The 16947-nt window shown below is 45.0% G+C and overlaps 1 protein-coding gene across 4 annotated transcripts in view; it reads right to left on the bottom strand.

Annotated features, from left to right (window-relative positions):
* Positions 1 to 11091: 11091 nt before the first annotated feature.
* SPTBN1 (spectrin beta, non-erythrocytic 1) overlaps positions 11092 to 16947 on the bottom strand; it is a 195903-nt gene continuing 190047 nt past the window's right edge. For 2 of the 4 annotated variants that reach the window (XM_035001552.1, XM_035001553.1), the window contains exons 34-35: positions 13219 to 13261; positions 11092 to 12409 (exon numbers count right to left, since the gene is read on the bottom strand). In XM_035001552.1, coding sequence (XP_034857443.1) covers positions 12191 to 12409; positions 13219 to 13261 — 262 coding nt within the window. In that variant the 3' untranslated portion in view covers positions 11092 to 12190. The remainder of the gene's footprint in view (positions 12410 to 13218; positions 13262 to 16947) is intronic. The other 2 variants (XM_035001550.1, XM_035001551.1) reach the window with 1 other exon arrangement.

A 16947-nucleotide genomic window follows, 5' to 3' on the forward strand; every position in this document is an offset into this window, starting at 1 on the left:
GTGTAAGCATTGTACGAAAAGCACAAAATAAGGGGCACCTGGGTGGCTTAGTCAGTTGAGTGTCCGACTCTTGATTTCAGCTCAGGTCAGAATCTCGGGGTTGTGGGATCGGGTTCTGGGCTCAGTGTGGAGTCTGCTAGTCCCTCTCCCTCTGCTCCCTGCCTCCCACTCTCTCTCTTGCAAATAAATGAAGTCTTAAAAAAAAGAAAGAAAAGCACAAAATAACCAGGTTATTAGATTTATGAAAGGTGAATGTCCTCAGTATTGAAGTAATAAAGTCACAAAGGGAAAAATAAATGGATGGATCTTAATATTTAAATGTTTTTAAATTCCATACCAAAACAAAACAGCAGACTGGGGGAAATAGTTTGACTCCCTATTGACTGATAAAAGTTAAAAATCTAGAGAAAGTATTTCAATGTATAACCAAATCATGATGACTTCAATAAATAGGCTACAGAGGTTGTGGTGGATATTTGGCTTTTTCTGACAACTGTGACCGACAGAACAATGCCCCCCCCCCCCCAAATAGCCACATCCTAATTCCAGAACCTAGGAATATGTTACATTACATGACAGAGGAATAAAGTTTGCTAATTAACTGACCTTAAAATGAGATGACCCTGGATTACGCAGGCAGGCACAATATAATCACAACGGTCCTTAAAAGTGGGAGAGAGATGTGGACATTCAGGGTGCTGTGTTATGAGAATGATTTGCATCCATTATTACTGGTTTTGAAGATGGAAAAAGAGAGCCACAAGCCAAAGAACACAGGCAGGAAAAGGCAAGGAAACAGAATCTAGAGCCTAGAGCCTCCTAGAGCCTCCAGAAAGGAATGCAGCCCCACTACCACCTACATTTCAGCCACGGAGACTTGTGTCTGACTTCCGACATACAGAACTTAAGAGAATAAAATTGTGTTCCTTTCAGCCATAAGTTTATGATAACGTGTCACGGCAGCAAAAGAAAACTAATAGAGCCACCCAGTTTTTTACCCCCGTTTCTATGTTTGCAGAACCCACCACCTCTTGAGGCAGAATCCTCCCTCTATAGAGAATTAGGACGCCTTTTCCCAGCCTCCCTGGCGGTGAGCAATCGAATGCACTTGCCTGACTCGGAACTGAGAGCTGGCGATGGGAAGGAGGAGAGCCTGCGTGGAATCTGTTGTCATCAAAGGCAGCAGGGCAGGCGTTCTCAACGCTGTGTGACCGCGTGACTGTGTGACCGTGACCGTGGGTGCCTCCAGGTCCTTGCCCAGCAGCAAGTTGAAGGAGCCTGTCCTGCAGCAGGATTTTGGGCTTCACTCCCGGCTGTAAAAACACTCAACCTGGTGCTCTGGCCCCCCTGGAGATTCTGGGGCCCTTCATAAGTTCCTTTTCTGCTAAACTAGCCAGAGTTGGTTTTTGTGGTTTGTGACCCAGAAGCCTCAGCGATCCAGGTATGAACAGATAATTTACTCAAAAGGAAAAAGAAATGCCAAACACGGAGAAAAACTTTACCCTGTCTGGGAGTCCAAGAAACTCAGAGCAAGCTTGAGGTGCTATATTACACTGATGACAAATAAAAACGATCATTTTTGTGTGTGGCAAGACTGTTACCCTTATTTATAGCTAGTAACTAAGTGGATAGACAGTTTAGAAAGGGGTAATAGGAAAATGAAGCAAAATCTGTAAATATGTGCTGAGCAATTCCTAAGAAAATGTGGCAAGCTGTGTGGTAGGATGAAGCTTAATGTTTTATGTGTTTGTATGAGAGGAATCATTGATGTGGTCTTAAAATGTGTTGGGCTGTGGATAAAATTTGCATTAGGACCCCATAAGATCTTAGGGAGCAGAGGCACAGAGACCCAATCCCAATTTCCTGAAATATAAAGTTAACTAAAGCTGTCAGTGTGGCTGAGATCAAGGTTCTGAGCTGGAAAGGGCAATGGGTTCCACAAGGGTGGAAGGAGGCCAGCTTTGGAGGTCTATACGCTGACTAGGGGAAGTAATTACAGGGCAATATGGTCCTGCAGTGGCCCCACCTGGACGGGGTTAATGGCCCCAGAAAAGTGCCTTGGAAAGAATCAAGTCAGAGCTGTAATTTTAGGAACAGAAGTCTCTTTGCTGGGGAGTGATCTGATTGCTAAATGCCTAGAATTTGAAGAACGTTTTCCTAACTGATGGTGCGCTGACCCAATGGAAAATAATATATTGCCCTTGAAATAATCACAAAGTGTATCGGGACGCCTGGGTGGCTCTCTCGGTTGAGCGTCTGACTCTTATTTCGGCTCGGCTTGGGTCATGATCTCGGGGTGGTGAGATGGAGCCCCTCCTAGGGCTCCATACTCAGCAGGGACTCTGCTTCCCCTCTCCCTCTGCCCCTCCCCCCGTTCATGCCCCCCCCCCAGCCTCTAAAAGAAATAAATTAATCTTAAAAAAAAAGAATCACAAAGTATAACAACATAACAAAATGTGACATAAATTTAAGTGAAAACACTATAGAGAATAAGTACATGTGATGTTTAACTGTGTAGCATTTTTCTCACAGCCAAGGAGTAAGATGGACAGTGGGGAGAGTCAGAAATCAGAGCAAGGAGAAATGACAGAAGTCAGAGAACAAAGGGGTCCTGGGGCCAGTCACTGAGCTGGAATGCAAATCTGACCCATCTCAGCTGGAGTCCATCAGTTCCTATAGCTTGTCTTCACCTCCTTTGGCTGTGAAGGAGATTTAAGAAACCTGTCCACATAGACTGTGAGCTAATCTTTTTTCCTTTCCTTTTCTATTTTGAAATACCAAACAGGGATTTGGGGTCTGATGCAGAGCCATGATTTATTTTGCCACCTTTCTGAGGCTCCAGAGTACCCAGCTGGTTGGAGGATCCTTTCACCCTTTCCTTCCTTTTTCTTCTCTTCTTTCCTTCCAAAGAGTTTTTGTGTCCCTATGTCCTCTATCTGACCTTAAATTAGATCCAGAAAGGACTTCAGCACAGGGACAGTCCAGATCTAGGCAACTGGCTGAATCAGGCATCAGCCACCCCCCCATTATGTTGCACTGTCTCTGAGAACAACCTTGCTGTTTGCACACTAAGCTCAAGAGGAACACGGGTCCTGAGGAGCTGGTGAAGAGCTGAGACTCTGAGAATCCAGGCTTGTGCGGCAGTTAAGTGGACTGATGCTGAAAGCCCACCTGTAGGGAGATGGTTTACATGCACAAGACCCCCTTTGCCCCCCACTGGCTGGCGCTAGGTCCATGACAGTTGTTTCTCAGTCGACAACTTAGGCGAGTGACATCAGGAGGACAGTCAGTCCGACAGGGAATGTGGTCTCTGGAAAGGCACGTCAGAATTTGAATCTCTGGCTGCGGTTTATCCAAGCACTTAACTCTCGAAGCCTTCCTTTTGCCCACTGTACAATCCAGAGGAGCGACGGCGCCCCACAGAGTTGCCCTGAGGATTCCAAGAGGTAACTCAAGTGCTTAGCACGCTGCCAATGTCAGCTGTTGTCGTTAGCAAGACAAAGTCATTCTGTCTGCAGAACAAAGGGTGAAACAGGTGAGACCGGATGTTCAGAGTCTTGTACCTAAATCACTGGCCGGTTTTTTTCTGACACATTCAGATCCAGCTTGTGCTCCTCGTTTCTCAGTAAAGACCAGCTCATTTTTCGTATGGGGTATGTTCACATGCACACGCCCACTCCCACACACCTGGGCTTGGCATGCGGGATGCCAGTGGGATCCTGGGCAAACACCCTTCTTAGAAGCTGAAGATTACAACACAGCTGGATGGGGATAAGGTGGGCGGGGGGGCACGTCAATCACGACATCAGCCAGACCTTGTCAGAGCCCCAGAACACTCTGAAACGCTGTGGTCTTGATTCTCTACCAGCTCCAGCTTGGCTCACTGTCTTCAGTTCCCTGCAGTGACAGGTGTGGTCAAGCCGTTACAATACCTCACCTGGCAACAAGCATCTACCTCACGACATCATCGTGAGGTTCCATGAGTTGTCACAGGTGAAGTGCCAAGGGCAGCAGCTGACGCTTACAGTAAGAGCTCAGCAAGTGCAGGCTCTCAGTCACAGCCAGTGCAGAAATGGCATTCGTCCTGGTTGGGCCCCAAGGGCTAGGAAGACAGCCATGGGGTAGAACACAGGCCCTTCGTGGTCCCGGCTCCCAAGGACCTGAGATGCAAAGGGGAGCCATGTGGTTGTATTCCCACAGCTGGGTTGCTTCCCCAAGAGGCAACTGTGACAGAGAAATGACGAAAATGCCAAGTGTCGCAATTAAAAAGATAACATAAGGACCGGTTCATCTTTGCAGACTGTTCTCCTATGGAATTTAAATCCTTTCCCCTCCTAACTGAGGAATTTCAAACATTCCACCTTCTCTCTTTTCCAGAGACCCAGGGAAGTGGTACCCACTTCCACCACACCCTCAGTACCCCAGCAAATGGCTGGGGCTGGAGCACCCCCAACTCAGTCACATGAGAGACCCTTGGCTTCTTAAGTCATGAACACTCTGGGTAATTTTACCTCCTGTCAATAAAGAGGACTTTGTAAGAAACAGTGCTGAGTGATAGGAGCTGTTCGTGGAAGGGAGGGCCACCCTGGGACATTGTGCACCCACATGGATTGTATCTTGGCCAAATGATGTTTCAGCCATTAACTCAGGCACTCAGACTCCCCAGATACATAATGAGCACCTTTTGGAGAATTGTACTTCAAAAGAAAAAAAAATTCAATTCCTTACACAAGTATTTGGTTAATTTATAGCATCCCATTAACTGCTTTGCTGCTGTGTCTAAAGCACCCCTCCGGTGACTGCTGGAGAAGGGAACCCTGCAGATAGTAGCAAGCGGGACCAGACCCCTATAGGCCCTTCCTACTCATTAACCAGCATCTGTTCTCTGAAGCCAGGTGCACCCCAAACAAGGACCTCAGAGGGAAAACCAGGAGCAGTATCAACACGGCAGAGTCAGGGGCAACCTTGAATACATTTGCAAATGTGCTTTAAAATACAAAGAGTGGGGTGCCTGGGTGGCTCAGTTGGTTGGGTGTCTGACTCTGAATTTTGGCTCAGGTCATGATCTCGGGGTCCTGGGATCAGGCCCCATATTGGGCTCCGAGCTGTGTGTGCAGCCTGCTTAAGATTCTCTCTCTCCCCCCAAATAAAATAAAATAAAATAAAATAAAAGGAAAGGAAATAAAATAAAATACAAAGAGCTTCAAACCTAACTTGAAGATGTCCTTCTAGAACCACCATTTCTCCTTTTCAGAGAAAAAGTGGCCACCCCTTATGGAGCCAACACTTTCATGTGGAGATATGCAGCATTTGGGGAGCTGGGCAGAAGGGGGGCCCCATCAAACCCACCACTCTACCTCACCCAAGCCACCCTTTGATGTTATTTTTTGACATATTTTTCTTTATATGTTGTGAGGGACACTGAGAGCCCAACTACCTGTGTCCCTTCTCTAATGACCTGTGGTTTGGATAAACCAGGAGGGCACCCTGGTTGCCTGAAGTGAGTTCTCTTGTGGGAGATGTGGTTCAGGGATGGATGCAAAAGCTAAATCAATCCATTCAGAGTGAAACTTGGGGCTCTGTTCTGTTTGGGAGCAGAGGAGCCTCTTCCCTCCTCTTAGACGTGAACAAGGTGGTGACCCTGGAGTGCCAGCAGCTGCCGCCACCAGGAGGGAAACCAGCCTGAGGCCAAAAGCGATGCAGGCAGGAGTGTGAGTCTGAGAGAGTACGGATCCGTCCTGAAAAGATCCAGAACTTGGGCAGCACATCCACCTTTCAGCCAGCCCTACCTTGGGACACATTCCCTGTATTTACACCATTGTGGGTGTGGATTTTCTGTCATGGAACTGTGAAACACTCTAATAAAATCATCTTTAGGAAAAAAAAAAAAAAAAGATTCAGAGCAGCCTCCTGCGGGCAGCACAGCGCGAGAGGGGGAGCTCATTTTTGGAGCGCAGGGCCTGCCCGTCATCCCTTCAATCTCAGGCTAAGAAGAGCCGGGCTCAGACGAAGCGGACGGTGCGGAGGGGAGCCTAGTGAACGCGCCGCAAGGGCTGCTCCCCAGCGCGGCTGGCACTTAGTAGGAGCTTTGCAAGGGCGACGAGGGCGCAGTACTTGGCGTGTGGCTGCACCGCGGCGGCGTCAGGGCTCCAGCGTGTCCGGGCTCGGAGCCCACGCTCCTTCCCCGGGAGAGCAGAGGCCAGGCAAGCCGGGCGAAGCGGTCAGATCACAGGCGCCCAGGAAGGACGCGGGCGGAGGTGCGACAGCCGCGGAACAGGCGGCAGCAGGAAAGGGCCGGCCGCTACGCACGCCCTTTCCGGCCATTGTCACTAAGACTGCCAGGCCTTTCCCTGAGAGGGAGGCCCCGGGCAGGAGACGAAAACCTTGAGAGACTGTCTCCCTCACCAAACCGAAGCCCGAACAGCAAACTGGAAACAGTTCGCCGTGACCAGGAAACTAAAATGGCGACTGGAAACGGAGCGGGTTCTCGGGGGGAAATGCAGTGAGCCAGGCTTGCTTCGGGCTCCGGGGACAGACAGCTCCCGGGTTCCAGCCCACGCCCGGACTCCGGAATGCAGGATGCCCACCCCGCGGAGAAAGTCCCGGCGGGCTGAGGCAAGGGAAAATGCTCCCTCCCCCCAAGAGTCCGTTTCGGGAACCCCCGCTGCTCTTCCGCCTCCTCCAGCCCCACTCCAGACACAGTGGGCCCCCAAGCAGATAACAGCCAAAGGGACGCGTGAAGGCCAAGTGGAAACTGGCGCAAGCCCACACAACTCTAGCCGTCTAGGCCTCGGACAGAGCGAACCGGGCTCCTCGCGGCCCCGACCGACGCAGGCCTGTGGGGGCAGGGCGGCCGGGGGCGGCCGGGGGCGGCCGGGCGGGACAGCCCAGGCCTCCGCTTCGTGTGTGCGGCCGACCCGCACCGGGAGAACAAAGCCCTGAGAGCTGCCAGCCAGGGCAGCCGGGACCACTAACCCATGTGCCCCCAGAACCCCGGGCGTTCCTGAGAAGTGTCTTCTAAGCTCCCCTGCAGAGCCGAAGATGAGGCCCTTGAATTGTACCACAGACTTCTGCGCACTCTCACCGCCTCTTCCCAAGTGAGCCCGCTTCGCGGGAGGCCCAGGGCGGCCGGGGCTTCCCCAGCCCAGTGAGCCTTCCCCGAACAGCACGGAAGAGAAGCATACAGACGCGCCTCAGCCCTCCCGACCCCCACTTTAAACCGGCGGGAGAGGAGGCCCCTCCAGTTCCACTTCCTGAATCCCTTCTTGCAGGAGAAGGCTGATCTTGTACAAAAAAGCATGCAAAGCTCCAAACAGGAGGTAACATTCTTTCTCACAGGCAAGCCAGTTGGATTTTTTTTTTTTTTTACTTGAAAAACTCCTTTTTCTAGGGTAGCCTGTGTTATGCTGGGTCTACATACCTTGAAAAACTCCGGACTCGCATTTATGTCTCCCTCGGGAAATCTTGATTCAGTCCTGAAAGCGACGAGAGAGCACTTCACTTTAAGTGCTTGACTCAGAACTGGCCAAAAATAAGGGGAGGTGAGGGTGGCAAGAAGGGGAAACGCACTTAGAACCAGAGACACACACCAAGGCAGCGGGCTCCGGACAACCAAGCGTGGAGGCGCGTACGAACACCCGCCTACGGAGAGCGGCGCTCATTCAGTGACTGGTAGAAGACTCGTGCGGGTTTAGAGGGAGAGCGCAGAAGGAGAATTGTGTGCCCAGACATTGTGGATAGAAACGACCTAACGCGGGGATGAGGGGCGCCGGTGGTACGCAGAGAGCACATGCAAAATGTTTTTAAAAACTGTTCTCCACATTCCTGGGCATTTTTTTTTTCCCCCAGAGAGATGATTTTTGTCCACACCAAAAGCCCCATATAAATGGTTATCGCAGCTCTACTCATAATAGCCCCCACCTGGAAGCTACCCCAGTGCCCTTCAGTGAGTGAATGCACAAACTGGTACATCCACACCATGGACTACTGACACAACAGAGCGGACTAGTGATACCCACGATAACCTGGAACAATCTCCAGAGAATTATGCTGAGTGGAAAAAGAAACCAATCCTAAATGGTTACATCCTGTGTGATTCCAGGTGTACAACATTTCTGGAATGACAAATGTTTCACCTCACAGACTGGTGGTTGCTGGGAAGGTCTGGCGGTAACAGGCAGCAGGACGGATCCTGCTGCTATGGAAACGTTGAGTCTTGGTCAATGTCAATACTCTGGATGTGATACTGTACTCCAGTTCTGCACGATGTTACCACTGGGGAACACAGTTAAAGGGTACCGAATTATTTTACAACCACATGTGAATCAATCCAGTTATTACAATGTAAAAAAGTTTGACCAAAAACAAAACAAAACCCCACCCCAAAACAGTTCTAATTGTATTGCTGGTGATATTAGTATTGCTATTCTGAGTTTATGTGTATAATAAAGCACAGGAGTTACTATACAATGTTCTATTTCTATGCCCCCTCATCTTTGAGTGCTGATTCTGAGTGGAAAAGATTATGACATAATATAGGAAATGTTAAGTAAAAAAACCCCTGCAATCCTGAATTGCACTATGAATTCATGGATTATTTTTTTTAAAAGATTTTATTTATTTATTTGACAGAGAGCACAAGTAGGCAGAGTGGCAGGCAGAGGGAGAAGCAGGCTCTCCGCTGAGCAGGGAGCTGGACGTGGGGCTCGATTCCAGGACCCCAGAATCATGACCTGAGCCGAAGGCAGCCGCTTAACTGACTGAGCCACTCAGGCGCCCCATGAATTATTTTTACCTACTGATATGCGTAGAAAAAAGACCAACTCGGTAGCAATGAGCATTTCTGAGACATAAATTATGGTTTTGAAATATAATTTTCCACTAAAAGAAACAGGGTTTCTTAGAGACTTCTGATTGCAGGTTTTGGGGCAAGATATGTACTGAATGAGCCTGGGACAGCTTGTCATGCCAGAGAGGGAGGTAAGTATCAATGATTATTAGGGTTCTACCAGGACTCAGAAGCCAACTTGAACGGACTTATACCAGCTAAAGATGGGGCATCTTTAAGCTTCAAGGATAATTTCATCGATGGTTAGCGTTGGGAAGTGGAAAGTGAAAGGTTTCTGTAGGACTCTCAATGGTGAGAGAAATCTTGAACTTTGATGGACAGTTTTTTTTTTTTTTTTTTTAATGGCTTTTTGGGTATGAGTCATGCTTAGGAAAGTCAGTTTAAATAATGGGAAAGACTCAAGCTTTTATCCTACCTTTCCTGCATGAATTCTACCACTAGACCAAGGAAAGTATTTAAGTATTCCAACTGAAAAATGAAAATATATCCAGAGGTAAGTACCACAGGACCCTCCATACACAACTAATCCTAACAGTGCCAAACACTTGGTGGTAACAATGTGTCCTCCACCCAGTCTGATACACTCTATTTCATCCACTGAAGATGACATGAGCTGGAAGGCCCATCATCACTCCAAGTACCTCCAAGAAAACACAACCCTGAGGTGCCATCAACTGAGGATGCATTCCACCTTCAGTTGATGTTCAAGTGAGACAAGTGTCCTTTAATTAGTCAATACTCATTTCTATTTCCTGACAATTTTACTGCTTCTCACTTCTCAGATGTACAGAGGGCAGTATTTATCATCACCCATCCTAATCATTGAAAATTAAAGTAAAATAGCACACTATAGCAATAAAAATAAATGTGCACAATCCTCAAAATACAGTGTATAGGATTTTTTTTAAACCCTTATTTACCATGATAGGATTGACAGTCCTGATCCTCTATGGCCTGTAGCTTCCTCCAGTGAACATGTCTTGTTGGGATTTTCTGATCGCACTTGCTGCCATCAGCCCGACGACCCCACAGAAGCCAGTCTTCTGCTGTGGCTTTTCTTCCACTGCCCATCATCTTCCCCTTTCAGGTTGCAGTGGATCCTCAGCAAGTGCAGTAAGGAGAGCAAGTACCCCCAAACCCAAGTTGCATAGTCAGGGATCTGTGAGCCTCTGGAACTATGTGCAAAATAGTCCATGCATATGTACCTTTTTATGGGATTCTGGAATTGCTGGTTATTTTCCTTTTGAGTGTGTCTTGCCTGCCATCTGGCTGGCTTTGTCGAGTAGGATGTTGTCAATCGTGGTTATTTTCCAAGATGCTTTTTCTTAATGAAACATTTTGGTGAGAGGATCATCTGTTGAGACGTGATTCCAATCTTACGGAAGGCAAGAAAGGGCAAGGGCACACGAAGATAAATGGCCTTGGGTGCATGAGAGAGGAAAGGGTGAGAGATGGCAAGGTCTGTTTCTGGGGTTACAGAAATCCCCAATGCCAGTCAACTGTGGAGCCCAGGACTGACATCGCATTAGGCATGGGCCTCTGTGGAACAGCTTACTGAAAACCCGTAATACTAGCATCCCGTGCTGCTCTGTGTAAGAAAACATGCAAATGGTCTGGAGTCAATGTACCCAGATAAAAAAGGGACAAGTATAACATGCATATCTAACCTGTGATCCTATGCTGATATTGCTGAATGGGCTCATGGGCCAAATCTGGCCTGTCATCTGTTTTTTGTATGATCTCTATACAACAGATTTTAAAGTTTTTTTTTTTAATTAGAATATTATACAGCATGTCAAGATTACATAAAATTCCTGTGTCCATAAAGTTTTACTAGAACACAGTCATGCCCCTTCCTTCACCTATCATCAATGGCTGCCTCTGTATTCCACGATAAGCAGCTTCCACAGAGTCTAGCCCACAAAGCCTAAAATATTTGCCGTCTGTGGCCCTTTACAGAAAAAGTTTGCCAACGCCTTCCTCAGAACTCAGGTTTAGCAAGTTCTCTGTTAACTTTTTCATAAATAAAAGATAAAATCTGGATGCGTAGCTGCAAAACATCTCGTATTTATTATTCTGTTTGCTGTAGTTTTCAAAGCTGGTGCACCACACACACACACGCAAGAACACAAAACAGGAACCCGGATGGATGGTCTAATGTTTCCCATTTGCTATCTCTGGCTTTGCAGTTTCCCTACATGGCATGCACGCAGGACAGAAAAGACAACAATTACCCGCCGTGCTAGATTTAAAAGCATTTAATGACATAGCATATATTTAACAGGGCAGAAGTTGAGAGGTACAGGTCATACGACTGAGCGCCAGGCCTGAGCGACCACCCCCCTGCTCAGGCCCAGCCTCTGGAGTTCATTCCTATCGATGCCATTTTGATTGTGCAGTAAGATGAAAATTTGTCATTACAATCGTTACAGTGACAAAGAAATGCACACTATGTATCAAATAGCAAGGTAATGAAGCAAATTATAACAGTGTGGCAACGCACGAGCAAGTAACCATTAGAGTAACATTACTTTGTCCAGTAAATGCTTCAGTTCCACTTGTAACACTTACCAATGATTTAAAGGGTTTTATTATACATCTAGTTTTATTATACTTTGTACTAGAATTATCTCAAACATACAATATAATGTATTTCGGCAAAAAAAAAAATTGAAATTACAGATTATTTAAAACAGTATCCATTTTCTATTCCTTCTCATATACCGGTATACCGACATTCTGAACTGTCCTTGCAGGTGATGCAGAAAAGCTGCATGTCAGGTGTTAGTAAGTGATGCCAGATACAAACAGTTTGGTCTGTAGATTCAACATGGAGCTGCACTGTGGCGGCAGCGAGATCATAATACACGATCTGTTTAATCAAGGTTAGACCCGTCATGGGCACTTCTAATAGTTGAGACTCAAGGTAACCACTGGAAATAAATGGAAGAGAATGGTGTCAGGAAATTGGTACATTTTGTCTCTAGTGAGCACAGGAAATATTGTTTAAGCACCGCTGCCTTGCATACCAACAGCACTAGAGGCGGGTTATTTCCAACGCAGCCTCACAAAATTGAGGAACAGTTTAAATATTGAGATCTAATCTATATAATTTCATTAAAAAAAATCTGGTCTTCCCTCTGCACCTCAAACTTTTGTAACTTGGAGATAAAGTATTTAGGTGTATTTCCCCCACCCCCCCAGAAATGCTCTATAAATTAAAAAAAAAAATCAACCACATTGAAGAACATTAGGCACAGAGAATAATGTGTTGGTTCTGAGCTTGCATGCTGGAGTTTCACTGAAAAGGTAAGAGAAGGGCAGGAGGTGAAGGAAAGGAGTTCATTTCTTTTTGCCAAAAATGCTGAACCGCTTCTCCTTGTCTTTCTCTTTGTCTTTCTCCCGCTTGCCAGGGCTAGACTCGCTGGTGATGGTGACGACGCTGGTGGGCAAGGTCTGTGCCCGGCTAGATGCTGGCGTGCTCTGCGTGCTGGCGGACACCTCATGTTTATCGGAGGAGATGGCAGAGGAGATGGCCTGGATCCATGTGTTCATTTCCTCCTGGACAAAGGACCACAGGTGAGACTCAGCCAAGAGGGATGGGCTCAAAACACCTTCACTTCACCTGCCCAAACATGTGCCTCCGTTGGTCGGAAGGCTTGGGAACAGTGCATCTAGCCCACGGGAGCATCTGGCTGAGAGGCAAGCAGTTCCCAAATGACCCTTAGCAGAGTGAACATGGTTCAACTCTCACGAGAATTTGGTTTATAAGACCTGAAAGTCACCCATCTAGTATGTGGTCCTACAAACTTGGAAGAATGAGAAGACTGGTTTCCATTGGTGGGATGCACCCTTTTCTTTTACTTTTCTTAAAAAATTGAAGTATATTTGACATATAACCCTGCATGAATTTAGTATAAGTTGGTTTTTCAAATCTAAAGCACTACACACATTGCTTTCTCATCAGAAGACCCTCTCTCCCTGTAAGAAGTACAACCATGAAATGGTTGCTTGAAGACAGTGGAGTGCGGCAGGGAGGCCCCTGACTGGACTTCAAGATCCACATCCTGTCCCAGGACCACCCCACTGTGCCTCATCCACTGCGAGGGGTGCGCAAGTTTTCCTCCATCAACTTCAGGGTCCTTGCACTAGCCCTCCTAACACAGCAGGGAGACAGTAAGATGCCATTCTGCCTCTTAGCGATATAAGGAGAACTGAACGCCTTCCAGTTGTTAGTGACTGAGGAGACCAGATACGAGAAGCCATGACTGATGATTACTTATATATGAAACACTGTAAATAAAGCTTATTGTGCCAATAAATATTTGCAAAAGCCCAAGTATTGAGAGAAATGAATCTTAAAAACTTACATCATCTTTGGCTTGGAAGAGGTACTCATTGCCATCATTTAGTCTGTAAGTTGAAGGAAGAAAGTCAGTCACAATTTGACTTAGGAAAAAACAAAACCCTCAAATTCCCAAAACCTATGAGGGACATAAGCAGGCCAGGGGAATCCTACCAGAAATGCCCATCAGAGCTCTGCATGCATCACCAGCTTTGCCCAGGACCCACAAAGGCCCAATATATATTCTTGGGCCAGTATAATATACACAAAAACTTAATGTTTCAATCCACTGGAAGGATCAAAATGTCCCAAACATATCAACATCTGGCTTTACTGTGGCAAAGGCCACTTGAATGTCTAATCAATGCTCTAAACTGAATTCAAGATATAATGCTTTAAAAATGATGAGTCCTGGGGTGCCTGGGTGGATTAGTTGGTTAAGCATCTGCCTTTGGCGCAGGTCATGATCCCAGGGTTGTGGGATCAACCCCCATGTCGGACTTCCTGCTCAGCAGAAGTCTGTTTCTCCCTCTCCTGCTCCCCCTGCTTGTATGCTGTCAAATAAACAAATAAAATCTTTAAAAAAAAATGATGAGTCTTCAGGTCATTATCCCAGGGTCCTGGATCAGCAGGGAGTCTGCTTGTCCCTCTCCCTCTGCCCCTCCTCCCCCTCCCGCGCTGTGCTCTCTCAAATAAAATCTTTAAAAAAATAAAACATTAAGAATAAAAATTATGAGTCTTTTCACTACATAATCATTAAGGGAACAATCTGACATGAAGATGTAACAACTGTAAATACTTATGCACCCACATGGCAGCGCCCAAATACATAAAGCAGTATATAAAGGAAGTAATCAATAGTAATACAGTAATAGATCATCCAAACAAAAAATCAACAAGGAAACTGGTTTTGATGACACATTAGACCAGAGCGATCTAACAGATATATTCAGAACATTCCATCCTGAAACAATGGAATGCACATTCTTTTCAAGTGCACATGAAACACTCTCCAGGAAAGATCACATATTAGGCCACAAAACAAGTCTCAATAAATTAAAAAAGATCAAAGTCGTATCATGCATGATTTCTGACTACAATGCTATGAAACTAGAAATCAACCTAAGAAAAAATCTAGAAAGAACACAAATACATGGAGATTAAATAACATGCTACTAAACAATGAATGGGTCAAACAAGAAATCAAAGAGGAAATCAAAACATCCAGGAAGACAAATGAAAATGAAAAAACAAAGTCTAAAAACTATGAGACACTGAGTGGGAAGTTTATAGCAATACAGGACTACCTCAAAAAGCAAGAAAAATCTCAAATAAACAACCTAACCTTACACCTAAAAGACTGAGAAAAAGAACAAACAAAACCCTAAACCAGTAGAAGGAAGGAAAAAAAGATTAAAGAAGAAAAAATAAATAAAGAAATAATGTAACAGATCAATGAAACCAGAAGCTGGTTTCTCATAAAGATCAACAAAATTGATAAACCTTTAGCCAGATTCTTTAAAAAAAAAAAACCTCAATTAACAAAATCAGAAATGAAAGATGAGAAATAGCTGATGCCACAGAAAAAGGATTTTAAGAGAATATTATGAAAACTTACATGCCAACAAATTGGACAAGCTAGAAGAAATGGACAAATTCCTAGAAGCACATAACCTTCTAAAACTGAATCAGAAGAAATAGAAAATTTGAACAGACTGATTACCAGCAAAGAAATTGAGTCAGTAATCAAAAAACTCCCAAAAACAGAAGGCCAGGACCAGGTGACTTCACAGGTAAATTTGACCAACACTTAAAGAAGAGTTAATACTTCTTCTTCTCAAACTATTCCCAAAAATAAAAGAGGAAGGAAAGCTTCCAAATTCATCCTGTGAAGCCAGCATGATCCTGATACCAAAACCAGATCAAGACACTACAAAAAAAGAGAACTCAGGACAACACCTCTGATGAACACAGATGCAAAAAAACTCAACAAAATATTAGCAAACCAAATCTACAATACATTATAAAAACCACCATGACCAAGTGAGATTTACTCCTGGGATGCAAGGGTTCAATATTCAAATCAATCAATGTGATACATCATATCAACAAGAGAAAGGACAAAAACTTTATGATCATTTCAATAGATGAGAAAAAACATTTGAAAAAGTACAGCCATCTGTCATGATAAAATCCCTCAATAAAATAGGTTTCGGGGCCCCAGCTGGCTCAGTCAGTGGAGTGTGTAACTCCTGAAATCAGGGTCATGAGTTCAAGCCCCTACTGGGGCCTACTTAAAAAAAGAACACAACAAACAAACAAAAGTAGGTTTAGAGGGAACATACATCAACACAATAAAGGCCATCTATGAAAACCCCACAGTTAACATCATCCTCAATGGGGAAAAACTGAGAGCTTTTTCCCCTACGGTCAGGAACAAGACGAGGATGTCTGCTCTTACTACAGCTATTCAACACAGAACTAGAAGTCCTAGCTATAGCAATCAGAAAACAAAAAGACATAAAAGACATCCAAATTGATAAGGAATAAGTAAAACGGTCACTATCTACAGATGACATGATGCTACATATATAGAAAACAATAAGGTCTCCAACAAATACTTACTAGAGCTGATAAATGAGTTCACTAAGGTTCAAGATACAAAAACTAATATAAAGAAATATGTTGCATTTCTATACAGGAATAATGAAGCAGCAGAAAGAGAAATTAAGAAAACAGTCCCAGGACGCCTGATTGGCTGTCGGAAGAGCATGGGACTGTTGATCTTGGGGCCGTGGGTTCAAACCCCATGTTGGGGGTAGAGATTACTTAAAAATAAAATCTTAAAAAAAGAAGTCCCATTTACAATTACACCAAAAATAATAAAATAGCTAGAAGTAAATTTAACCAAGGAGGTTAAAAGACTCTGAAAACTACAAAAGGCTGATGAAAGAAACTAAAGATGACACAAATAAATGGAAAGATATTCCATGCTGATGGACTGGGGAAACAAATACTGTTAATGTCCATATAATGCAATCCCTATCAAAATACCAACAGCATTTTTCAAAGAACTAGAACAAACAATCCTAAAATTTGTATGGAACGACAAAAGACCCTTAACAGCCAAGCAATCTTGAAAAAGAACAAGACAATGGGAGGTATCACAATTCCAGACTTCAAGTAATATTATAGAGCTGTAGTAATCAAAATAGTATGGTACGGGCACAAAAAGACTCACAGATCAATGGAATAGAACAGAAAACCCAGAAATAAATCCACAATTATATGGTCATTAAACTTTGATAAGGGAGGCAAGAATATGCAATGGGGGAAAAAGTCTCTTCAAAAATGCTGTTGGGAAAACTGGACAACAATGTGCAAAAGAATGAAACTGGACCACTTTCGCACACCATACACAAAAATAAACTCAAAATGAATTAAGGACCTCAATGAAACCAGTAAAACCAATGAAACCATAAAAATCCTAGAAGAGAACACAGGCAGTACTTTCTCTGATATTAGCTGTAGCAACGTTTTTCTAGATACGTCTCCTGAAGCAAGGGAAAACAAAAGCAAAAACAAACTATTGGGATTACATCAAAATAAAAAGCTTCTGCACAGCAAAGGAAACAATGAACAAAACTAAAGGACAGGGGCGCCTGGATGGCTCAGTCGGTTAAGCGTCTGCCTTCGGCTCAGGTCATGATCCCAGAGTCCTGGGATTGAGCCCCGCATTGGGCTCCCTGCTCTG

This window comes from Mirounga leonina, unplaced genomic scaffold, assembly GCF_011800145.1.
Source record: "Mirounga leonina isolate KUSES-001 unplaced genomic scaffold, KU_Mleo_1.0 Mir_125, whole genome shotgun sequence".
NCBI classification, from domain to species: Eukaryota; Metazoa; Chordata; class Mammalia; order Carnivora; family Phocidae; genus Mirounga; species Mirounga leonina.